Source organism: Ruditapes philippinarum, unplaced genomic scaffold, assembly GCF_026571515.1.
Source record: "Ruditapes philippinarum isolate M1 unplaced genomic scaffold, ASM2657151v2 ctg27_1_1_1_1, whole genome shotgun sequence".
Lineage (NCBI taxonomy): Eukaryota > Metazoa > Mollusca > Bivalvia > Venerida > Veneridae > Ruditapes > Ruditapes philippinarum.
The window spans coordinates 302,883-330,383 of record NW_026864520.1 but is presented as its reverse complement, the minus strand read 5'-3'; the positions used below and the strand labels follow the sequence as shown (position 1 = coordinate 330,383).

Here is a 27,501-nt window from a genome sequence, read left to right as displayed (position 1 = left end):
AATTTCACAACAGTTTTTGATATATTAAGAAGAAAATAAAATAAACTAGAAATGTGTCATCATGCCACGGATGCCCCCGCATGCAGCCAAAATTTCAGATGTTATAATATTTAGTTCCAAATTTGTTTGCACAAATTATTTTTTTCATTTGCAGTTCAAAGCCCTTAAAACTTTTCAATGTTAACACAAACCATTTTCATACAATGTTCAAAGCACTGAAATTATTCAGTCTTAACCTTTTGAAAATAGCATATTTCATATTTGTAGCCAAAATAATGGCTACATACATTTTCACAAAAGTATGAGTGCTGAAACTGAAAGTTCAAAATTTTTCCAACATTCAAGAAAGATAAGTTTGTCCAAAATCATTGAACCACGACCAAATTCAAACTTTCCACAAAAGTATGAGTGCTTATTCCTAAGATGCATCTATATTATTTTCAAAGTGAAAGGGACATAACTCTGCCAAAAAATCATCGAACCATGACCAAATTCAAACTTGACCTGCCCATTCCTTTGACATATCCATATGTCAAATTTGAGTTGAATATGTAACACAGTTGGGTAGATAATGAACAGAAACTGTAAATTTCATATTATTTTTAAAGTAAAAGGGGCATTACTCTGCCAAAAATCATTGAACCATGACCAAATTCGATCTTGGCCTGGGCATTCCAAAAACATATCCATATGTCTAATTTGAGTTGAATGTGTTGTACTGTTGGGGAGATAATAAACAGAAACTGAAAATTTCATATTATTTTCAAAGTTAAAGGGGCATAACTCTGCCAAAAATCATTGAACCACGACCAAATTTGAACTTGACTTGCCGCATTCTTTTGATGTATCCATATGTCAAGTTTGAGTTGAATGTGTTGTACCGTTGGGGAGATAATGAATGGAAACTGAAAATTTCATATTATTTTCAAAGTAAAAGGGGCCATAACTCTGTAAAAAATCATCGAACCATGACCAAATTTGAACTTGACCTGCGCATTCCTTTGATGTATCCATATGTCAAGTTTGAGTTGAATGTGTTGTACCTTTGGGGAGATAATGAATGGAAACTGAAAATTTCATATTATTTTCAAAGTGAAAGGGGCATAACTCTGCCAAAAATCATCGAACCATGACCAAATTTGAACTTGACCTGTATTTTCTCAAGACATATCCATATGTCAAATTTGAGTTGAATGTGTTGTACCTTTGGGGAGATAATGAACGGAAACTGAAAATTTCATATTATTTTCAAAGTAAAAGGGGCATAACTCTGCCAAAAATCATCGAACCATGACCAAATTTGAACTTGACCTGTATTTTCTCAAGACATATCCATATGTCAAATTTGAGTTGAATGTGTTGTACCTTTGGGGAGATAATGAACGGAAACTGAAAATTTCATATTATTTTCAAAGTAAAAGGGGCATAACTCTGCCAAAAATCATCGAACCATGACCAAATTTGAACTTGACCTGTATTTTCTCATGACATATCCATATGTCAAGTTTGAGTTGAATGTGTTGTACCGTTGGGGAGATAATGAACGGAAACTGAAAATTTCATATTATTTTCAAAGTAAAAGGGGCATAACTCTGCCAAAAATCATCGAACCATGACCAAATTCGAACTTGACCTGTATTTTCTCATGACATATCCATATGTCAAATTTGAGTTGAATGTGTGCAACCGTTACTAAGATAATGAACGGAAACTGATGATGACGGAATGACAGAATGACGGAAGGACGGAATGACGGAAGGACGGAAGGACGGAATGACGGAAGGACGGAACAGGGTAACACTATATGCCCCGGCCATTACATGGCGGGGGCATAATAAATAAATTTTTAAATTAGGATAGTATTACTAAATACATTTTTCCTAATTATTTTTTCAATTAAATCTATTATCTAGAGATAATGGTAAGTCTCAATCAGTGACTTTTCACCTAATTTAACACAGGCCTATGAAAGGCCTCATCTCAAATGAAATTTCCTTTAAAATCATAAAGTTTATTTACACCAACTTTTTCGCTTCCCAAATTCCAAATTTTAACAATAAATCTTTCCAAAATTAAGAGGCTGTGGCTCCTTACCAATTATGTGAGAAACACCACTTTTAAGGAAATATTTTGTGTTTGAAATAGTAACATCATTTGATCAAGTGGCTTCAGAAATCCATGAAAAGACTTGTCTATTACTGTTAGGCAAGGAAAATGTGTAATACGCCTTGTTAATCACTGTAAATATATATATATATATATATATATACTTTCTCATCACTTAAATTAACATCACTTTAATTAACAATTAATAATATTTTTAACAGATATTATATTTTCCATAAAAGCAATTTTATCTTAACATTCTGCATATGATATCAACTTAACAATATAAAGTATTCAAATTTTTAACAGATATAATTTTGAAATTTTAAACAACCATACAGAATTGCACTCTCCTAAAAGGAGGTAAGAAAATAATTTATTATGTTTCTCTTTATAAATTCTTCTTTTTTGAAGATATTACACACAAGTTTAATTCACCTCTGAGGAGGAAACTGGCAGGTGTAAAATTTTAAAAAAAAAATCAATTTGAAAAAAAAAAAAAAATCAACAAGATCAAAGATTTATCATTATCAAAAAATTCTACATCGATAAACAGTAGGAAATTAAACTTGAACCGAATAAATTGTACCACAGAGTATTGCTTATTTGAATAAAAAAATGTTTGATAAAGGAAAGTGCAAATCTGTTCACATAGCTTTGAATCCCTTCAGTAAATACTCAAAAAATCTCTCAAACACGTTATATCAAACTGTATTTATATCAAAATGACTTATTTTATTAACACTATTCACAGTACAGTAAAATTATAATGTCATAACAATGGAACATGATTTTACTTCAGAGCTTAAGAAGGTTACACAAAAAAGTGACTAATATAGGTAGAAAAACTTGATGTATATTCTGCCCTACAACAATGTTACAGAGCAACAAGGCATATTGATGGATGATATTTAGTATACAGAATGTCATTTATGATGTCTCCCAAACTTTTGCAACCATGTAAAAATCTATTATACACGAAATCATTAACATTTAAAATGTCTCAATTATTACTTAAGATATGGAAAAATATTTTATTCTAGAAGAATCTAAGAGAGTAACAAAAGTGACTGATAAACATTCAAGTCACTAAAATGCTTACAGTAAGTCCAGTTTTGTATCTATATAAAAGTTAATGCTCCTTTTTAAACAAAATAACAGCATTTAGTAACATTATACTGTCAGAAAAAACAAGCCTCAGCACTGGGAATTAAGTTAACGGACCTGGATTAACATATTTCATACCAGAGCAATTTAGCTTTAGTGACTTGCATACAATTTTTGCAGCTCAAATGTGAAAGGCATTTTGTAAGGTATAGGAACCCTTAGAGTGTTAATAGCAATACTGACTTATATGGTCAGAATTAAACCAGGCTAGCCTATGTGTCCTTGCAGTATAACCAGGCTCTACATTAATGACAGCTCAATATGGTTATATTGATACTAAAATCTCTAACAAGACCTGTGAGTAATACAGCGTGCTCAACAGTAAAACAAAAGCCTGCAAAAAGTAGAATTTTCTAAGTTCAAAAAGGGGCTACAATTCTGTCAAAATCCATGTTAAAGTTTTGCAACTTGGCCAGTGACCTCCTATTAAACTCTCAAACAAGTGTATGATGTTTCAACCCATTCCCTTCAGTAGTTTTTTTAAATACCAACTGGCATGCAAATAACTTGTGTTTACATTTAACAGTCATAAGACTTCTTATTATCATATTTAACTATTGTTATTCTTTCTGTGTATAAACATGTCAAACTTCACCATCTAATTGCCACTTAACATGTATACAGGCTGTTGTTAAATCTATGAAACAGCTTTCATTTAATTGACAGGCTAAGTAGTTATATCGAAAATAAAAACCACAACAATTTCTACTTTGTTATAAAATCTTTTTATTATTATATTATATGCATGATTGTGCAAAAAAAGATAAAGGGAAAAATGCCTAGCACATGCAATATGCATTCCTGCAATTCAATGGACAATAGCCAAAGCGAATCTTCTAATTGCCAAGAATATGCATTCTTACATACTAGAATACTCAATAATTTTTTTTTTCTGTTTTGTGTGTTAAGCCTTAGTTTAATTCAAAATCGAGTTTTTAAGTCTTACACAGTTAGGGTCAAAAGGCAACCTTTCAGTTTTACTAAATAAAGAAAAGTCCCAAGATTTCCCCATTGGTCATTATTACATACATGAGCAGTTGTCTGTAGTGTATAACTAGCAACCTTTTACTTAGATTCACAACTTTCTCAAATACAAAGTCCTTATTACATGGCAGGATTTGAACCCACAGCCCTGAAGGACAAATGATTCCATTTGACCAACCCTTACCACTTGGCCTTGCAGACCCTTACAACTTTAAATGTTACCATTTGTGAAATGCAATAGGTTAAGAGTAAAAATCTCTTAATTTTTACAAAAACAAAAAAAGACTAAATATATATGTTAACAATTCCACACTTATTCTAGTCTTTGTTTTAATCTTTTGCAATAAAAATACTTTCCAAAAATAAGCTTATTTTGTGTATCAGTGCAAAAATTTACAGAAAACAAGGATTGCAAAAGCAGATTTTGAGACAACATCACATAAACCATTCTGCATGCTAAATTCTGTTCTTTGATGATTTGTATGAAATGAATAAAGCAATGGCAAGTTATAATAAAGGGAGGTAATAAAATATGATAGTTACCTTGATAACGTCAACTGGTGTAGAAGCTACAGCCCCTGCCAACCCTGCGATGAAGCTGGACCTATATATTGATATAAAACGGGGGTAATAAAATACAAATAACATATAGGGAAAGCAGCCGTTCAGTGTACACACTGTGAGACCAATTATTCAGGAGGGTCACATGTTCAATCAGCAGAGACTTTAGCTAAAAGTAATTAAAAGTCTTTTTGATGAGACAACAATATAAATCATGACAATATCTCTAAATTTTCTTCTAAAAGTTGCGTTAAAAAATGAAATTGACCATAATTTCTCAATAAGTGAAAAAATAGCAACTTTAGACAAACAATCCTCTATATAAATAAGGTGAAGATCTTGTAACAAACTTGCTAGGCTATTCATGCCTATAAAAACAGAGAAATGATTGATGCAATGAATTTTTTTCCAACTTTGTTCAATAGTGATATCATTTTCCAAACTGACATCTAGGTTTCCTAGGTAAGTTACGCAGACATGTCAAACAACAATAATAGTATACATACGTGAAATGGTTTGATTTCGTATCTCCCATAATCTCATGTGTGAGTAGGTAACGTTTGATCATATCATAGGCAGGTAACTCGACACCCACCACAATCGCTGCTCTCTGTGCCGTTGGTCCTACACCCTATAATAAAATAACATAACAACCCTATAATAAAATCACAACCCTATAATACAAGCCTACATTAAAATCATACATTAATAATCATGAATAATGAACAATATTTCATTGGTTTTATTTGTTGTTGTTGTTGTTGTTGGTCAGTTTTTTTTTTGGGTTTTACGTCTCACCAACACAGAAAAGGTTTTATGGCACTTTTCCGAACTCAAACTTACAATGGTGAAAAGCAATCTTTTTGCCACAATAATCTGAACCACTCAGACATATTTCTTATTCTATAGTGTAAATCTAATTTATGTCATAAATTATGTCTAGAAATGAATTTACCAGTGTTAGACTAGCAGGCTAGTGCAAGTTTTGATGACTTATTGTTTTATCTAATATCAGCCCATTCGAAGCCATGAGGTCAGGTTCAAATTTAGTACCCAATGAACAGTTGAATATTGAGTTATTCCAGTTGAGCATGTACTTCTGTAAAGCACTAATTTTGAGCATGCAACATAGGTAGAAACTAACAGCCTCCAATACAATGGAAGGATAACTTAATAGCATGTAAACAATTATTGTTATACTCAGCCACAGAGGTCTAGAATTACATTGATAGCTTTGCTCAGATACAAAGACTTACCCTCCATAATCCTGGAAGCCCTTCCTGTCTGAAGATGTCTTGGAATGCTTGAAACATGCTCTCATTACCCTTCAGGGAGGATCGTGCTTGCATACGAACCTGAAAATAAATCAATTAAACATTGTACATGGTTATCAAAAATATAAAATTCCCACCTTATTTGGTTTTAGACTTGATTGATAGATATTGAGTAACTATCTCCATGGAGGGGAAAAAAACACACAACCTATTGTCTATCAATAGAGAAAGGTTAAAAACAATATTACCAATATATATAAAATTGATAAGGGAGCATTTATGGTAAAGTTATAGTTTTGTACACAACAATATCAAAATATGCAAAAATTTTGTTGCAAAAGAAAATATTAAAACACAAGTATTTCAGTTTAATAAGGTACTTAAAACCAACTAAGATTGTGGTTACATATTTTCATTTATGCATATGAATTTTCCTAGTTTTTTAGTTTGTTTATGGACATTTAATCTTGATATAAATGTCGGTCAATTGGTAGCCACTTGCCAAACTGTTTTCTTATGTTACATCTAAATATAGCCTATTAGGTTAGTTATAATAGGTCCAATGACCCAGATAATACCAGTAATTAAGAATGTTAATGTTCAAGATATTTTACATGGTATGTCTTGCTCCCAGTCAATATTTTACCATACAATTTCTATTAAAGCAAAGACAGAGGGTAAAATGGTGCAACACCTAAAATTGCAGAAAAGAAATGATTAAAAAAAAAATCCATTTGATTTATTATCACATCAAAAAAAATAATTATATCTCTCAAAAAAGATCTTGTTTCTGCACAGCAGTACAGTTCATGTCAGATACTATTAAAGTTTCTATCCAGTATTTCGTTTAAACATTCCTGTATTTATAAGTTTGATTGCAAAACAAGTTATATTATAACTTTTGAGTCCGCTTAATGGATCTAACCAGAACTGGTATCATACCCCATTAAGTCTAGAACACACAATCCCTGGGTTGACGGGCAGACAACTTAACCGGCACTAGGCCACAGATTCTTATAATACATGTACAAAAGAGGCCTTTGGAGGGCCTTCAATTACAAAATTTGCCATCATTCCCTACCAAAAATAGTGTCTATTTTTTCCTATTATTTTTTTTAAAGCTTGTCTTAATTTTTTTTTTTTTAATTTCACACCTGCCAACAGTTAGAAACCCTAAATAAAATCATAATAAAATTTGCTTTTTGCAAAATAAAATAGAGCTATCTATTGAATAACAACTTAAATATTGTTACTCTTTTATATCTATGCAGCATAAGTCCCAACATTTCTCCCTGATCTTGGGAAAACAATACCAAATCCCTCTCCTACCGGTACTGGACTGTACCCCAAAACAGAGAGAAAGAAAATATTTTTATTGCAGCAAAATAGCACAACCTAGTTTAGCTCTGTATAATCAGTATGCCTCTGTGTTTATTCACAAGCCTTGTTATAGATTTCTAAGTCTTGAATAGGATTCAAACCCAGTAATCAAAGTTTAGAAGTCACCTATATACAACAGCCTATCGGACCTCTAAAGTCATATTTTGATAAACTGATATCTTTTAAACCAAGGCCATGCTACTGAAATAACTATTTTGAACAATAATTAACCCAGATTTTCTAAAGTGGATCAAACTTAAAAATTCTTTTACAATTGTATATTGATTTAATTCGTTCAAATGACAGCGTGTCATTTCTTTTAAAAATAACATAATAATCTTTTTTGTACCAATTCAAAACAGTTAATTATAGTGATGACTTCTATCTAAGATAATATTGAACCATGTAAGCCCAATATAGATTTACATTGTTATACGATATAATACATTGTCTCCTTTATGCAGTAATGGATTAACTCCTTATATTAATTAATTGGACTTACTGCGTTACTGCACTGAGGTGACAACATATATCAAGTTCTCAAATTTGAAAAAATGCCAAGCTTGCTCTTAAAATACCAGTGATAAGCAATTCTTTCAACTCTAAAATGAATGCCAAGTATTGTATGTCCTCAAATAGTCATAAAAATTTTATGATTACATGTTTTATAAATACAAAAATACACTAAATTCATCGGTTGAAATCGGGAAATTACCTTCTTGGGTATTACGCTTTAGTTATAATAACAAAATTTTTACAATATTAAAACAATACAATTCTTTCTTATAACCCTTTTAGCCAGGTAAAATACCCTGCAAATCGTTCCATGGGCTTATTCCTATCTGGGTTCAAAAAATGTCAGCCACAGCAAAATGAGGGGGCAAATGTTGGGGTGTGGGGGTTGGGAGGCAGGCAAGGGGATTAAACATCCTAGAATCATTTTCTAGCGAATTACTATTTGATCTGTAGAGAGTTTAAAGTATAACCCCAACTGGCACATGGGTTTTAAGCTTGTTGGTTAAGATAAATGGTACTCTGGTTGTGCTTGCAGGTTTGGTTCAGGGTGTATGGTACTGTAACATGGTTCACTGTAACAATTGCAGGAGAGGTAACCTGAGGTCAAAAATGGTATTTAATTGATTCTCAAAAAAACCTGTTTCACTTCAGCTACAGAATTAATTAATATTATATAGATCCGTAGGCAAGGAATTCACCTTTCCAGCATTAAGTTATCAATGTTTTATTAATACATTAATATTGCATGTACATGAAACATGGCAACAGTATAAGGGCGATGGAAACATCGGTTAATGACTGCCTTAGGATCTTCTTGTGCTTATTAATAAGTAAACAGTCTCTTGACCTGTAAGTCCTTAGTATAGCTGTTAGCATAGTAGAAATGGTAGAAAATAGTCAAAATACATACACATGAGTATTTATATATATATTATATATATACATACATATATACACAGTTAACAGAGAGGACTGAATAGAAGCTTTGCTAAGCTTATTACAGTAAAGTGTATGCTTGAGTAAGAAGCCTATCATTCCAGTTCACCTTCCGACTCAAAACTGTTATTCAGTCCTATCATAAGCCAACAATGGTGTAAAAAACTTCAGTTTCAATATATGACACATAATTAAATCAATTTATATAATTTGAATTTTGTTTGCTAAATAGACAGACAGACAATTTATTTCAATCAAATAAGGCTTATAAGCCCAGAAATATATCAATATTGGAACCAAGGAAAATGAACTGGATTGCCCTTTTCTGTGTTATTTATTTACATAAATGACAGCAATTTTGGTATAAAGCCAAATCATTAGTTTTATATTGACAGCATTCCAAAAGGTATTTTGTATCATAGTGATATGGAGAATAGGAGTGTATACCTACGCAGTTACAAACTGAAGAAATAACTTAATAAATGTATATACAAAGACAAACTCTAATCCCCTGCCAATTATAAATTGGTTACTGACAGACTGAAAATTTAAATCCATTAATAGGTTTATCTTCAATAAAAAACTACATTCCCTTTACAACTTTTTTTTCTTGTAATTGATTCATGTTTAAAAGTTGAAAGTAGTCCCAAGCTTCCTTATCTAATTGCATCTAGAAACCTACATTAGGCTACCGTTGAATACCTCAATTCATGAAAACACTTAATGAATAACATTTTATTATCTCCCTTTAAATCAAAATTTTGCATTGAAGTAAGAAATATCAAAGCTTTTCAAAATGTAAATGCTTGTAGTGTAGGTTACTAGGTGTTTGCAAACAATTATTTAACTGGAAAGTTGCCAGGGGGCCTCCTGGTTAATAGAGTAGAATACCATTTATGAATGAGCTGTGACCTTTAAGGTCAAACTAGTCTCAAAATAATTTCTATAGTCTGTTTCAAAATTTGGAATTTTAAAATTATTTACAATATTCAATTGTTAAATACAATTGATTTCATTTTAAAGCCAAATAACTTTATGGATTAAACTACCCTTAAATTATATTATAACCACATGGAAACAATCCAGATAACAAATAATTTAATGGTATTTTAAGACATGAAATAAATACCAATGAGAAATTAATGCACATTAAATAAAATTGGTTTTCACAAATAAAATGTTTTTATCAATGGCTATAGTTAAAACTTATTATTAAACCCAAACTACATGTTAAACAGACAACTTTATTTATCAAATAATTTCAAAGTAATCACTAAAGAAACATGGAAAAGAAAATTGTCATCACTTATTTTGAAAAGTCATTTCTAACTGACACACTGATAAATCTACAGTTGCCATGTATAAACACAAATATTTATTTTCCTTGCATTTTGCTCTCAAAAGAGGCATAACAAAATGACATTTTCCTTCTAAATTTATTTCTTAAAATATACATGATCATCATATTTCTTAAATTTGATGTCATTCAATCCATTACATAGAATGTCTCGACCTAGTGATTTTTATACACATTATATCATTTGCCAAATCTTTCCATCTGACTGTTTATTATTTTAATAATTTAATATATACTTTAAACATTAACATCATGTAAAACTTGGCAAACAATATCAAGGTTTTAGGGCATAATAAAATGCTATTCTCCAATTCAATACAAATTTGTCTGAAAGATAATAGGTAGTCAATTAATATTTACATTAAAAACATTTTTTTCTTTTAATTAACAAATTTTAGGTCATTGATGTACTTTCAACAGCTGGGTTTTTATGTAAGAAAATGTTATATATATACATGTATAAAGTCTTTGTTTACTTTTTCATAATTTAATAATATGGAAACTGCAGGTATTAAGTCACTTTTAGATAATATATATTAAAATTCAGACTGAAATATGTTAATGGTGACTTTGGAGACAAAATAATAAATTAAATTCACATCAAAGTCCTATATCATTTTCAGTTTCATAAATTTGCCTAAGGGGAATTTTTTTGTACTAACCACTTCCTTGTTTCTGTCCGAAGTTTTCAAAAATGGAATGTTAAAACTGTATTCTTATTCTTCCTTGAAATGATAACTTATGAAGTTCACTTGACATAAATGATAAATGATGTCAAGTATTTTTCTTTAAAGTGGATTTTTAGAAATTATTCCACAACTTAAATGCATAGGCATACATATTATACTATATGTTAAAGTTGCAACTTTCTCCACACAGTGGTTATAACTAGTGCTACACATACATTATATCATAAATCACTGGAAAGTCAATTATAAGATTTCACAGACTCTCAGCTTGGAGATATTTACACATAATGATCCACAATACCATAAACTAAACTTCTTGTTATAGCAATCGTTTAACCCTCACCAAACTAAAATTGCCCATGTAATGCCATACATTATTTTGATGGAAAATTCAAAATATGTACAGAGAACCGGACGACTGTTTCACTTTGCACTTAAGTTGCAATGGTAAAATATTTTGCTGCCTGCAGACTAAGGGTAACAGACTTACAGGGCAAGTATCATATAATCATCACAATCCAACTAAAGTATATAAAAAATAAATCAATTTCATCGATACATATTTAATCCTTAGTCAGATATGATGCCTAATTTCAGGTCATATAATGACTATTAAAAGCCATTTTGAACTTTTATGAAATAGAATCAAAGTTCAGTTACATTTTACTTGTATAATGCCCATGAATTATTGAATAGTGGCCTGGGTAAAAACTTGGGACTTTTGAAGTATGCTACTATCTTACCAAACAAAAAAATATTCAATTTCACATTCTCTAGGATTCAAACTCATCACCAGAAAGCCAAGTGATTACGACTTTTCCCATTCTGCCATGGAAATGTCATCTATCAAATATAGTCACCCGCGAGATATATCATACTGAAGCTCAGGATAACTCAGCTGTTACCAGATTAATACGCTGTTGCTTACTAAGCTGGCACTGAGTACCTGATTACTACCTACTCACGCATTCATAGACTTAGTACACAAACACCTTGAAAATAGATCCTGAATAACATTGTATGCAAATTTCTACTGCCTTCACCTTAGGAATAAAGGTTTGTACTTGTAATTTCTAACACCCTCAAACAAATGTAGTATTGCAGGATGAATTTTTTTTCTAATATTTGGCTGACACAGTTTCAAGAGAACTCTAAATATCACCGAGAAATCCAAGTGAACTTTTTGAACCTGTTGTTACGAAACAGTTACAATAATAATAAGCCTGCAGTCACTAAATTATAAGTCAGTTACCCTATTTTTCTAATAAACATGTTTCATTTCAAACAATAATAATAATTATAGTGTACACAAAATATTACAAACCTCAAGTACGTAATAAATATCGTAATAGATTAAAGATATCATTTTATAATACAAAAAGGTTATAAACTTGCATGTATTTTTACTCTCTATTAATGCTACCAAAAAAAGGCCCGGGGCATTTGTCCTCTAAAAGTATATGCTTTATGCTCATTCCTTACAAGCGCTATCTGAGTGGTAGTGCACTCCATTTTTCACAATCTGAGTGGTAGTGCACTCCATTTTTCACAATCTGAGTGGTAGTGCACTCCATTTTTCACAATCTGAGTGGTAGTGCACTCCATTTTTCACAATAATTTATAGTATGATGAAAGCAAATGAGAAAACTGGGCATATTTCTGATAAATTGTTTGCAAGTATTTCAAGTTTGAAGTTAATATATGTGATGATTTTTTGTGAGAATATAATGAAATTATAGAAAAATAAGAGTGGGATTCAAAAATGCCTTTCAGGGCTATCTGTTCTTTAGTTTTTATAGTAAACCTGCATTCCAAGTTTAAAGTGAATATCTTTTGAAAGTTTTTGAAAAATTAATCTTTACAAAAACTGAGAAAACTGACCTTAAACTATTACCTATTAAAGGTCATAATGACCTTGACCTTTGACCTTTAACTCATCAAGGTGTATCCACATAAGAAGTTTCAATATTATAGCTTTATCACTATTGAAGTTAATGACCACCAACGAAAACTTAACCAAAAAGGGTGACCAACACCAAGGACGAGCAGAACAATATCTCCAAAAATATCTTCTATAAAATAGAGTTAAAACATGTCATATCTATATGATAATTGCTATGGAAAATATAAGGCAACCTGCAGACAGCCACAATTTCAAAATCTAAGTTCATATACCTCCCCCACTGTCTGAGTTCATTGAAGACAAATATTAAGACACCCTATTAGGAAGATTGCCAATTTTCCCTGGCATGTAACTTTGCATGCTATATCAATCAATATAGAACTTTCTACAGAACAATAATCTAGCTCTCTAACAAACATAGGATTCTGTCTCAAGTGAATATTCCTCAATTTTAAGTATTATTCATATTGGTAACAAACAGATGCCTCGCTTTACTTATACTAATTAAAGTGCATTGTCTTGTATATATGTATAAATTTGATAATTTTATGTTATAGATACAAAGTGTAAATCTCATTGTAGACGTTATATGACAATTTACATTTTCGAAAAAAAATAACAACAGCATCTACAGACCCGAAATAACAATTTTTTTCTTTTGCATGCAAAGGGGCAAAATATTGTTCTGTCTGCAAGTACTTCTTAAGCCCAATATAATTAGGTCTGTGTTGTAAAAATTAACAGACTGAAACCCAAACTTTAGTGCTAACTTATAGATATTATCTGGACAACAGTCTACTGAAAATAAATAAAATTGACCACAAACTTATTCAAAATTCATTCATATTTGCTAAAAGGAGTGTGCCGTACTACATTAGGTTAGTAGAATGTCTTTAAAAAATAAAAAAATTCTACCCAAATGACTGATTATACATGACTGTCCTTACCTTGAGTACATCTGTTGGATTTGCCACCGAGCTGGACACGATTCCCGCCACAATGCCACAAAATACATTGACTGGTAGAGATTCATCTGTAAAACAATGAAAGTATATGACCTTGAGAATATGTTCAAATTCATGTTGTCAACTAAAATGTATTCAATGAAATCAATAATAAAATACTTAATTCAATTTTATACACTGGATCGGTTAACTTTAATTCAATATACAGTTACTCTGGAATTTAGGAAAAATGGGAATTTCCCCGACCAGTCCGCAGTACAAACTTACAGTAACAACGCTCTGACATGGCATATTTTATTACAGTCATGCAATAGCTATATAATTTTATTGGGCCTATAAGCTTTAGATCTGGAAACTTTATATGATACACAGCAAAAAAAATTGTTTTATAATATTAACTTGCTTTCTAGGAAATCACTGCTGAAATGAATGACTCATAACTTCAATGATCTACCTTATATACAAGCAGTTATGTAACATATGATATAGGATTGATTACTTCAAATATAGTTATTTTTTTGGTTCCTGAACTGATTCACCTGTAAAAAACCATGTTATTGAAAGCCACTTCAAATATTTAATTATCTTTTATTACTGTTTCTGTTTTCAATCTACAATTCATGAATCGTTTCTCTTGTTCTCTATGGGGGATATTCAACATTGTTCTACATATAAAATACAGGATTTATTTTCAAGTGGCAGTTGTCGAAATACAATAATTTACATACCACAAGATGAACATAAAAGATGGGAAAAAAATCCAGTATTTATAGAAAACAACTTTAATTTTCTGTTTATTAAAGGGCTCCACTGAGGTTTTCTTGACATGACAGGACTGTAGAAATAATTTTGCTTGATAAATGTTTCATCTGATGTAGATCTACACCAATAACTTGTGTACAAAATTTTAGATTATACGCCCATGCCGTTTTTTTTCCAGAAAAATTGAAAAGCGTTGCTACACTTTTCACTCAAATCAGACTAAGAATGCACAAAAATATTTTTTTCAATTTATTTTCAAGTATATTTCTTGCTTATCTTTTGCAAATATTTCTGTATTCAGCTTGAAAAGTGCATGACTTTTCCATCACAAGGGCATCAAGTTCAACCATTGCCCTAAATATATACATATAGATGACTTCATTATCAATAATTCAGCAAATTTTCTACCACCGTCTGAACTATTGATCACCTCTGCTGTTGAACTACTGGTTTTCATTGTTTAGTACACAATATACATCATTGAACTTTTACAAATTTTAAAAGTTCAATTTCATGACAAATGCATGATAACTATGTCATTAACTAGGGTAACTGTGTCACACTGTTGAACGAAGATGCTATTTCGTTGACTAGTCAAATTTTATCTACAATGGAGTCAAAAATTGTGACTTTTTAATTTGCATATAGTGTTGAACTTTTCCATAGATCTCTCATTTATCAATGAGTAGTAACTTTCAATGATGCACAGCTTTTCTATTACAATATATATTTTCATGCATGAAGATTTTAGTTCATGAAATTTATTTTAATTGCTCACTCTGGAGTATCTAGGATCTACTTTTTATGAAAAATATTGTGATAAAATTTTGACTATGAACTGAATACTTATGATCACAGGCCTAGACATTAACTTTTGAATCAGGTTGTCCTGTCGGGCAAGTAGTTTTTAAAACTACTTGCCCGTGACCTAAGACTTACTTGTCCTGACCTAAAAATGGTAAAAAATGTATAAATCAGAAAAACAAACAAGCTCATAAATATTTTTTGTATATTTAGTAGTTTTCTAAAAACATCGTTCATCTGTTTATTCAATGTGAATAATACTACGGTCATGTACATTTGTTGATATAGGAAACGGAAGGAAAAATATGAGCATGCGCCGCGGTAAGGAAATTCCCCGTTCAAAATCATCAAGTCAACATCCGTAAACGAGTCTTCGTTTACTAAGTTCATAATGTTGTTATATTTAGATTAAACATAATCATTTTTAATGCAAAAACTTTATTTAACAATTATATTTAAAGATCAATATGATTATCTACATATTTTCAATGATATCTTTACATGCAAACATCAAAATTTAAACAACAGCATAAACCCGGGAATTACCTTGTACAAAATTAGATATAGTCTATTATTAGAACAGAGAATTACCTTACCGCGGCGCATGCTCATATTTTTGCTTCCGTTTCCTATATCAACAAATGTACATGACCGTAGTATATTCACATTATTGATAATAATTCATGGTGTATTTTTGTTTTAAAGATGTTTATAAATGAAAAGATGTTATTTCTATTCATTTTGTACATGCATTTTGTCAATGATGCTTTTTATTTTGGAAAAGAGTCAACTCGGCCCTATACCAACTCGGCACGGGTCAACTCGGCACGGGTCAACTCGGCCCACTTTAAAAAAATATATTTAACGTAGTAATATTAAAAAAAATATCAAACAAAAACTTTGTTTACTTAATATCATAAATTAAGGACTTCTAATTAATTGCAGGTGGTCACTAATTCAATTTTAGAATGAATGCGTCAATCATAATATATCACCGTAATTAATCGGTATCCTTTACGAACACACTGATTGATAATAATAGCCTGTGACATAAGAGTCCTTTAATGTCTTTTAACCCAATTTCATTAATTTGTTTCTAATTGTCAAAAAGCTGAAAATTATCCGTGTATTTAACTAATTACAAGATATTATAAAAATAGTGATTACAAAAATAATATAATAATTGAAAAGTGGGCCCCGAGTCTGACCCGTGCCCGAGTTGGTAAGGGGCCGAGCTGACCGGGCGGTAGTTTTAAGGGCGAGCTGAACCCCCCCGGAATTTTATTTTGACTTGCCCTGTGGAAAGGTGCTTTCAAGAATACTGCCCGGACCAATAGCTTTACGTATGTCACGGGCAGTCGGGACAAACGTATAATTCGAGCCGAAATGGATTTAATTTTTGATATTACAGTCAAGCAGAATAAATTAGCAAACTCTGCAGACTTTAAGGTTTTTTTACTGTTGTTTTTTATAGAAAAGGCAAACATGTTGTATAAGTATATATAAAAAGTGTATGTAAGTCCAGTCCTGTGATCAGCAAAAAACTTCAATGGAAAGGGGCATAATACTCTTTGAAGTCATTTTGCAAAAATTTGGTTGGCTTCTCCTATATGAAAAGATAATTTTTATGTGTCAGACATTTCATTCTCCTAGAAAACTCGCCTCTTTAGCATAAAAATTCTATTTTACGGTATGATTAGGGACCATTTTTCAGAATATAAGTCTATAGGAAAATCAATATGATAGCCTGACCTTTATTAAACTAGTTTATTCTGCTTGTGGCCATATTTGAGTTTTCAGTAGTAAAAATATACTATTATTAAGTGCATTATCATTCTGCCAGTGCCACTTGTACTCATTCAATTATGGCTGTCATTGAATAAATATCAATATATGAAGTCACTTTTCCCAGTTTTCTTGGCTAACTTAAACTTTAAACTAAAACTTTTCAAATGTAAATGACAAAAATAACAGATAAACAAACTTTCTGTTAGTTTTTAGTATTTGTAATGTCTAATACAGGCATGCATAACACTATGATCCCAATTTATAACACATATTTAAATGTTTTCCATTGTATCTACTGTCAAAGACAATATATCTATATATCATCAATATTTGACTCTCGATATATATATATTGATACAAAATTTTCCATCAATGACAGCCCTACTTTTCAACAGTTATAAATTGAAAGTTTGAAAAGTTAAATTCGGAACATGGTTTTTTTTTTGAAGGGTCAAGTACAGGACATGGAAATTTCTGTGTAAAGTCCATACCGAGTCAAACTTACTTGCAGCACTATGTCACTGCATGATGTGTTATTAATAATATGACTGCTAGTAGTTAAATTGATAATCTGTTTGATGAATTATATGTAATATTGTAGGGCATAAAGAGGAAGGCCTCTTCCAATTTATTCCCAGTACAGCTCAAATAAATGGGTCCATCTAGATATTTTCAAAATAACATTTAAAAATGTATTTTATTCTTTTTTGTTGGAACTTGAACTAGAGATATCCAGTAACAAATAACATACATTTTGGGAAAAAGCACCTGGATTGAGTTTGAGAAATTTTTGGCATATAATGATATATTTGCAATTGGGAATGGGTCTGATAGCCTGACCTGTGATGACACTGGGAAAGGTCTGATATGTGACAATCTAAATGCACTAACTGAACTTATCAGAATTTAAAAACATTTACTTTACCTTTTTCTGATTCAGCGAAAAGTCTTTTCATGTAGTGATAAACACCAATCTTTATAGTCCCATAGCTTGCCTGACGCAGTAACGCCGGTGCTATCCTGAAAAATTCACAGAACTTAAATATATTATCTTTAGGTCCATTGGTAAAGGTCATCATAATTATTTCAAAGCTTCAACATAAATCTCTTGTCCAGTGTAATCATTTGTGGGAGTATTTTAGCAAAAGAAAATTTATTTATACCCATGTTGTCCTCAAAGAGACAAGAAAGGACATGTAAAATATGCCTTCAATCTATTGATCAATTTCATGGTGTAAAAAGTTACAAAATAATGAAGATTCTTACCCTGAGTATAACGCAGTTATTCCTTCCTCTCTAAAGATTCTATAGAAGGCATGGATCATGCCATTGTACTTCAACTGAGTTAATCTTGCATCTATTGTCTGACCTTGAACTTGTAAACGAATTTTCGTTGTATCTATTGGAAAAGTTCCACATTCAGCAGTCACCGATGCTAATCCACCAAACAAAAATGGTTCCCAGTTAAGTTTTCGCCCCATTAAATGCCGAGAGCCTTACGTATAAAAAAACCTTTTCAAGGAAACTCTGAAAAGAAGCGAAAAGAATACTCACATATGATAATTGTACATAAATGCATGCTTGAGTAACAAGTACATTCTGCTGCCAAATAAAGTTTACATACATAACAAAGCAGACATGTTCTTTATTAATTTTAAACAATTCTAATTTATCCTTTATCACATACCTATTAGTTTAAATATAACATTTTTCAATGATTCGAACATTAAGACCTGTCAGCATCAAAATAAGGGAGACGGGGGTTGGGTATGTGCAACTGTGCAGACATTTAGCTAGCAAACACTTTACCATCTGAGTGGTAATTTTATTGTGCAAAATTCAAGGTCCATTGAGGAAGACGACCAGAGTTAAGATTAATTGGTGATTTCCATAATGACATTAACTTCTTTTGAAAGTTTTCATTCAATAGAAATTATAATATAGTACTCCCCGCTGGTACCGCGTCCTTGCCCATTCCGATGTAATCAGAAAATTTGTTTCTTTACACATTGATTGACGATTGAATGTCACCAAATACTGTTTCCACCATTAAAGTGAAAGTGGAAGTGCTGCTTTTGTGAATTTGGATAAAAATTGTTAAAATTTTTTTTCATTTCAAATAAAGTTTGTCATTCATAGGAAAATCGAAAGCTGCCTGTGTGTGCTGAAAAAACTTCTTTATTTTACCCCATATTTAACAGTTTAACTTATAATTTCATGTTCCAACAGATGAAAGTTGTCTGCTGAAACTGTAATGACAGCATATTCTGTTACAAACAATTATACTGAAGCCAAAAAGGGCCATCAATTAACATACCACGGTACCATAGTGCTCTCCGTATAAGCTCCCATTCTAAACATGGCTGACCGACCATAGATGTTTCTAATTAAAATCATTGAGTTATTCTATGATAGACATGTGTATTTTAAAGTCAAGATGCGAGGGCTAAACACAATTCAATAAAATAGTAAATATAAGATATTTTTATTTGTACAATTTACTGGAAATAATAAGTACAGTGGTACCATAGGGGACCATCCTTCAGCACTACAGTACTGCAGTAATACTATAAAAACATTTCCTAAACTACTAAATGTGTAGTGGAATCCCCATTGTCTAAACCAGGTGTACATATATATGACGAGTTTCATTGTGACTTTCTGTTTTATTTTTGAAATATACATAGGGGTCTAATCCAGGAGATTGCCGGAATTCTTGTAGTAAAATGTGTCAATTTACCCTAAACGACCCTCAGTAATTTGATACAATATATGCAACGAAGACAAAACACCCGCAATGCGTCAAAACTATATTCCAAGAAGACGAAGTAAACACAGCAATAATTTCTCATTTATTCACACTTGAATAAATTATTTTTCAGAACAACATATGCTTTTCTCTCAAGTCTTCAATTATGTCATACAATTTCGCGACTGTCTACGTGACCCGTCTCGAATTTTGTGATATAAAAAAATTCTTTTCTAAAGTGCAGCATGAATAAAAAAAAATGACAGACAATAAACTTAACATTGTATGTTAAAATAAACAAGTGTCTCACCAAAATAATGCAGATAAAACGCTCCAAGTTTGGTTATTTCTGAAAATCCGGCTTACGTTCCCCGCTCCCACTACGAAAATTACACATAAATAAACAGCGCTACTAGTGGTGACCTCGCGAGGTCAAACTAGACTATAGTCTATTCTAAAATAAGTAATCAAATGTGTTGGCGATTAAAGATGTACACACATTTCATATTTCGGCATCTAACGAAAATTTTAAGTAGAAAATTTACAATACAGTAAATCTATTTTTTTTCTAATTACTAAATAGACTGTTTACTGTATATCCTAACTACTTCGACGCCGCACTTTCCAACATATGTTCGCGCGCTTTTCAGCATAATAGATCTATATATTTTATATATGTAGTGTATTCTTTAGAAAAAAAAACATAATTTATTTGAACATAAGACCTTTAAATTGACACATTATCTTAATTAAATGAAATCAACTTACACACATAAAGTAAAACACAATAAAATTCCAACACTTATCACTAGATTTCTCTAACAATTTTGATAGAACAATATTCCAAAATTTGCTCTATCAGTTAGTCAAAGTTTGCAACATTCTATTTTAAAGAATAAACTGTAGTCTAATAAATGTCCATGTTAAAATATGTCTAACATAATTTTTAGAGAAATATATAATAAGAAATCTATCAAAACCATCAAATATTATCACAGTACCAACAGCGCACGAAATAAAGTGCCACCATTGGTGTGCACGTGTTTATGTGTGCACGCCACCGTCGGGAACAAGCTGTGTTAAAGCAGAGACATAGATATCTATGTATCTGATTAATTAAAGAAACATTCGACCATGGTCAGATTCACCATTGATTATGTAATCTTAGTTGAATTAGAATCGACATACTGTTGACCTAAAGTGAAGTTAATTCATAATGTTGCTGTAGCCCAACAAATTGTGCTTTGACACAGGGCTTTTTATTATATAAAATTTAATGATGGTCGCTCTTCGCAAATATTTCCCGGTAAATGACTCTTTTTGAAACAAAAGTATTCTTTCCACGGTGATCTAAGTCATAATAGATACGCTGACATTAATTTGATATACATGTATATATAATCTTTCAGAACCTCACCGTCTGTACGCACCGTTGTCCGAGGTTCGAACCGTTAAAAGATGGTAGCCATATCTGCTAAATTGATAATTTACCTTCGTGCAACTTTAACAGTTTTAGCCGAAAGTACGTCACTGTATAGTGTTTAATGAGCACCTAAACGTACAGTAGCCTGTGACAATAGTGAAAGGAGTTTAGCCCTTGCGAGGACTGTCTGATGAAAGCTGTTGGTCTGCCTTTCAAGTCGTCAAAGCGTACTAGAGGTTTACGTACCCTAGTACTCTTCCTTATTGTACCTGCCTACTTTGTATGGCCACTCTACCTGGCTTCTGCCAGGACATCGGCAGCTAACTTCATACACTAAGTCGTGCTGTAGGAAAAGCATGCGAACCTGGCAGAGGGTCTTCAATCATCTTCTATACACAGTGCCTCTCCACAACGTGCACGGGTGAGAGCGTCGGAACACTGTAATCGATGTATTTCCACTGAGCTTATCAGTCAGAGTTGTTCTCGGTATATACCCTGTATACCAAATGCTTAATGCCGTTGCCACTTGTTCCCTTTTGATATTGCAAAACTTTGAACCATAAAATTAACGGTGATCAAATTTGATGGCGAATAGCTTCATCATAAAATTCACGTGGTTGACTATCTTAAAGGCCCATTAAGCCACGAAAATACTAAAATGCTACCATAATTTTCATTTTTTGATATCTTGTTACAGTTTCCGAAACGTTACTCTTTGCTCATATATTTGAACCATATTCGTTTTTTCTTTATTGGCAATTGGTATTATTATACTGATGAAGTTTCAGAACTAATTTCATTTATAACACGTTCTTAATCTATTAATTGTTTAACTCAATCAAAGTCTTTGTTTAACACATGCCTGGCCTTTCTAAAGTATTGAAATAGTATTGATATGGTAAAAAAAACACTGATATTTATACCTATGACATTTTTTTTTCATTCATATTGTGTAATTATTAAGAAAAAACAATGTTGTTTCTTTTTTAATAAGCACGATACATTATTATTATATGTTACTGATAGACTGTATCAAGTTATTTTGTATTAGAAATTCACTCGCAAGATCTGAACAGAACTAAACATATTGTTTACTAGATATTTAGAACATCGTAAAGTCACTGCCTGATTGGTAAATATAACTCAAGACACGCTGTCAGATTCCAGTTTAATTAAATCTAACTTTTTTTAAAGGCACACTATTCCTCAGATATCCATATTTCTAATTTTGTTTAGAAATGTCAAACATGTGTTGATCATGTTTTAATAATGGATTTATACCATGTTAGATATTTATTAGGTGTATAAAGTAGCAATGTGTCATAAATGTACCAAAATGAAAACAATGTAGTATTTTGACTTCCATACACATATACTAATTCACTATAATTTAACCAATAAAGAAGTAAAGACAGTTCATCTACATGGCAAATGAATATTTTTAAGCTGTGTCAAGATACCAAATATATTTAGTTTTTGTGAAATAAAAATGATCGCATTATTTTTAGACAAAATGGGCCTTTAACCCTTTACCACATATATACGCGAAACAACGCACTTTCGACCCCCCCCCCCCCCTCCCATTTTTTAGGCCTCAAATAGTGAAAAAATGTCCTATGTGGGCCCCAAACATAAGTTTTTGTTTGAGAAATGTTGCTAAAAAAAATGAGCACTTTTTCGGCGCCGCCCCCCATCCAAAAGATACATCAGGGGGTTGACAGAAGGGGGATGTGCCCCCTTCTGTTAGGGGGGTTTGAAGGGGGGCGGAGTCCCCCTCATCGCCAAGAAAATTTTGGACTTGTGAGAGGCTAAAAATGACGCGAGGTCGATCATAATGTAACGTTTAACCAACGCTGAAAAGCCTTTGACTCTATCTCAATCCCTTGAGAAGTTGCAGCACTTTGAAATAAATTTTGATGGAAAAAATCGAGGCAAAATAGTGATTTTTGGCAATTTGGAGATGTCCCCTCGTTGCCATGGTTACAGGAAATTTAAGACTGAGCATGTCGTTACAAAGGCAATGGTCCAGTCAACATTTGTGCCAAGTTTGATAAGTATTGAAGCATTTTTCATAGTTTCATAGCAGTTTGAACTTGTAACAGGAGGCTTTTCAGTGAAAATGGCCATTTTTCAAAATATGCTCATGGGGGAAAGGGTTAACTAAAAAAAATATAAATGTTACAAAACAACAATTTTTCACCAAAATTAGGTGAAAGACCACATGTTAACATGGAAAAACTAGTTTTTAGGTGATTCCAAAGTTTTTCATCATTTTTTGTTAATATGCGCTATTTTAGGTAATTTTGGTAGTGAGAGCGGGAAACGTAAGCTGGATTTTCAAATATACAATGACGTGCTTTTGGCTCAAAATTTATTGGCTATAAGACTTGAAATCATACTTATAATATTCATTGTTAAGGAAATACTTAGATTTCTTAGATTTTGTTAATTTATCCAATGATATTTATACTTAGAGTAGATTATCTGTCGAATCCCACGCAAGGACGTAGACAAACGGTCGGCGCGTTCAGCCGCAAAGAAAAGTAAATATTCGAAATGACAGAAGACTTATATAGTGTGAAATGAGCTCAGCATGTCGGAAGACTCTCCCTAATGTGCTGAGATGACCCTCTATGGGGATGACGACTAACATTATAGTGAGTTAATTTGTACATATATGTACAATCTTTGTCATTAAGACGATCTAAAGTCTACAACAGTCCCTAAAGTCGACACCAGTTGAGAGGTAACAGTGAATGGGGGTCCAAAGTCAGATTTGATCCAACTCGCAGATCTTTAATCTGATATATTATTTTATTTTATATTGCATTATGTTATATCAAATCATATCATATCATATTATATCACAGCTTTGTGTTTTTGGGACCATGCAAATATCAGATGCATAATTATACTAGTTGTGGTCGCACAAAAAAAAAAACATATGTACGTGTCATTGCTTTATGGGGTTCTTAGTATCACTTAAATGAACTGCGGAATAAACGAATTCTTGATTTGACTTAAGGAAGAGGGGGGGGTGTAGTTTCGTTGTATTTGGTAGTGACAGTATTGTCAGTTTCATTTGGTTCGTTTATTTCTTCTAGGTATTGTTGATGATCCACCTTATTTCTCCTTTTAACGTCTAAGAATGATTAATTTGCGGGGTATAATGATTTTTTGGTCGTTCTTTTTTAAGGCTCTCTTAGGAGCCTTTAATGCTGTTTGTTATTCCGAGGTTATTTTTGTAAGTATAAATTAATCACTGAGTTCATTTTTATTCACAAGTAAATGCACTTTGATTGAGAAATTTAATCATTGTGTGTTAAGTTTAGAGCATATATACTCCTGAAGAGTGTCTTGACAGATAATGTTGTAGACTGTCTTATTCTCCATTTTTGTAAAAAGAGATTTTTCGATTCATTTGGTAACTAATTTTGACCACTGGGTCTTTTATATCTATATTTATATAAAGAAATGAAAGAAATTAAAACTCTCTTCACCCCCCCCCCCCCCCCCCCCCCTAAAAAAAGAGGAGTATAATTGTAGGAGGAGTTTTACCCAGAAAATTGTCCACAGCAGGGTTTGAAACTACTATCTTATACCCCGGTCACATATTCACGGAAAACGGCCACGGAAGAGCCACGGATAAATTCCGGCATCGTCCGTAGCTACCCGTACTGGTCAGTAGCTCTCCGTATTGTAACCGTAATCAATCGTAGTAGTCCTTGTATATCCGTAGCGATCCTTGACAATTTTTGAACATGCACAAAAATTTGCTACGGAAAAATCAACCGTAGCGTATCCCTACTAGTCCGTATTAATCCGTACTGATACGTACTGGTCCGTACGAAAACCGTATTAGGCCGCTATTCCATTTATACGTGATCAGTGGTCCGCGTCAGTGATCCGTGTCCGGGCATGTCCGTGGGTATTATTCCATAGGTACGTTATTTTCTATATACTTTTAATTGAAGTATAGCGAACAGAGGATAATTATTTGTAGAATATGATATAATTTCATTCTAATACCAAAAACAGTTGTAACATCAAAGAATTAGGTAACAAACATTGAATATCAGTTAGGTTTTCAAATAACATCTCTTTAGCAACCGATGACCAGATGTTGTTTTTTTTTAATCTGTCATTGCTGCATCATAAACTTATATGTTCTCCTACACTATTTTGGTGACTTCTTTAGTATTTTCTTTCGAAATCGATAAAGTATTTAATTTCGTTCGAGGCATTTTGTAGGGATGAGACATGTCAGTGACTGTCCGCGTCCGTAAAAAATCGCTCATCCTGCGAAACGTCGCGGATGCCGTCGCGGAAGCGGATGGTAAACGGACAAAAGGAATAGATTCAACGTATTCTTTGATTAGCGAATCGGTAACGGATGCGGATGACGGACGCGGACCACTGATCACGTATAAATGGAATAGCGGCCTTAGTCCGTACTGATTCGTAGTCCACCAACTTGTCAAGGATTTCCACGGTTTGGTACGGAGAACTACGTATTTGTACGGTTACCCTACGTATAAGCTACGGTTTTAATACGGATTAATACGGCATTGTCACGGAAAGCCACGATCGTAATACGTTGTACTACGGAGAGGCAATGATTAGCACGGTCTTATACGGTTTATTGCGTTGCAACACGGAATGGTACGGCCCACCACTGTTTAGAACGGATAAATTAAGTATCATGTACTTTTTTAAGGGTATAAATACTACCTTCTTGTTAATAACAGACATATTTGCGGTAACATTTAATAAATGATAATTGCTTTTTACTGGCTGCAACTTTATATTGAAATGGCTCAGAATGCGGAGGCAGTGGTCGAGCTGCTTGATGACATGCATAGAAGTAAATTTATATTAAAATCGTACTACAATTTATAAGTAATAGAATAACATTTAATGCTACATATTTTACAAACATTGGATCGTGAAATTGGAGTAAATATGTACATAAAACGAAGTGTCTCATAAGCCTCGGACGCTGGCCCTTCAGTGATAATAAGATTTATTAACAACCTTTTTACATATTTTTAAAACATAAACATCACGATAATTAATGTAATTGTAAGATGAACAGCAAATCTTAAAATTAAAAGAGAAGCAGTATTGATCAACATTTTTCATTAATGATTACTAGTCCATATCTAATCAGGTAAGAGAAGACAGACGAGATGGTGGACAAGAGATGGGCTTTTACGAAGACCGCTTTATTTTTAGTATGAGGCTCTCATGGCCGAACTTGTTGAGGATCCAGCGTCCTTTAAGAAATTCATTTTAATTGGACCTGATGTGTCTCGGGGGTCGGACGCGATTAGGCTGAATCCTCCCCGCCAAAATCATTGAACTCTGCAATTCGTTTTCTATGTGTTCTTTTCTTTTTAGGCATTTTGAAAATGAGCAAGCAAGAGGTTGTGGACGGATGTATTAGGTACGTATAGATCCGTGGCAATTCGTTCTTCTCCGTATCAATACGTTCTTCTCCGTATCAGACCGTACTTATTCGTACTAACCCGTGCTTATACCGTAGCAGACCGTAGTGTATCCGTAGTGCGTCCGTCCTGATTCGAGTCGCTCCGTATCAAACCGTGTCGGTCCGTCACAATCCGTGTCTCTCCGGGGGCTTTTGGTGGTAAATCCGTCGGACTCCGTACTCATACCGTTGTGTGTCCGTACCTGAACCGTAGCGGACCACGGAATTTCACATTTCCGTAGTGATCCGTGAGCGATTAGACCGTAGCTCTTCCGTGGCATTATCCGTGAATATGTGACCGGGGCATTAGCATTGAGAGTGAGGCACCTTGATGAATAGGTCAGTGTTTCACTTCAAAAACTTTATGTCGTTATTTATGCATGTTTGAGAAATTGGCATTATATTAAAACTGTTTTTAGGTCTTTATGTTTTATTGGGAGAATTAGAAAAGCAAAACACATACATTGTGTATTATATTATGTTTCTTTATATATAATTTTCTTTGATATTTTAGACACAAATAGTTTTTCCTGCTGAAATCAGGACAACCGTGATCTGTAATCTATATACATACAGTAAGGCTTCAAAAGTTGTCTACGCATGTGTATATTGCTGATAAATAGAGGTCATAGAGGCATTAATTTTTCTG

At 32.5% G+C, this 27,501-nt stretch overlaps 1 protein-coding gene across 2 annotated transcripts in view; it reads right to left on the bottom strand.

The window, feature by feature from the left end:
- Positions 1 to 20,394, bottom strand: part of LOC132725919 (kidney mitochondrial carrier protein 1-like) — a 263,207-nt gene extending 242,813 nt beyond the window's left edge. For both annotated transcript variants that reach the window (XM_060711118.1, XM_060711119.1), the window contains exons 1-7: positions 20,252 to 20,394; positions 18,459 to 18,719; positions 18,118 to 18,212; positions 13,821 to 13,906; positions 6,075 to 6,173; positions 5,325 to 5,449; positions 4,801 to 4,861 (exon numbers count right to left, since the gene is read on the bottom strand). In XM_060711118.1, coding sequence (XP_060567101.1) covers positions 4,801 to 4,861; positions 5,325 to 5,449; positions 6,075 to 6,173; positions 13,821 to 13,906; positions 18,118 to 18,212; positions 18,459 to 18,673 — 681 coding nt within the window. In that variant the 5' untranslated portion in view covers positions 18,674 to 18,719; positions 20,252 to 20,394. The remainder of the gene's footprint in view (positions 1 to 4,800; positions 4,862 to 5,324; positions 5,450 to 6,074; positions 6,174 to 13,820; positions 13,907 to 18,117; positions 18,213 to 18,458; positions 18,720 to 20,251) is intronic.
- Positions 20,395 to 27,501: the final 7,107 nt, after the last annotated feature.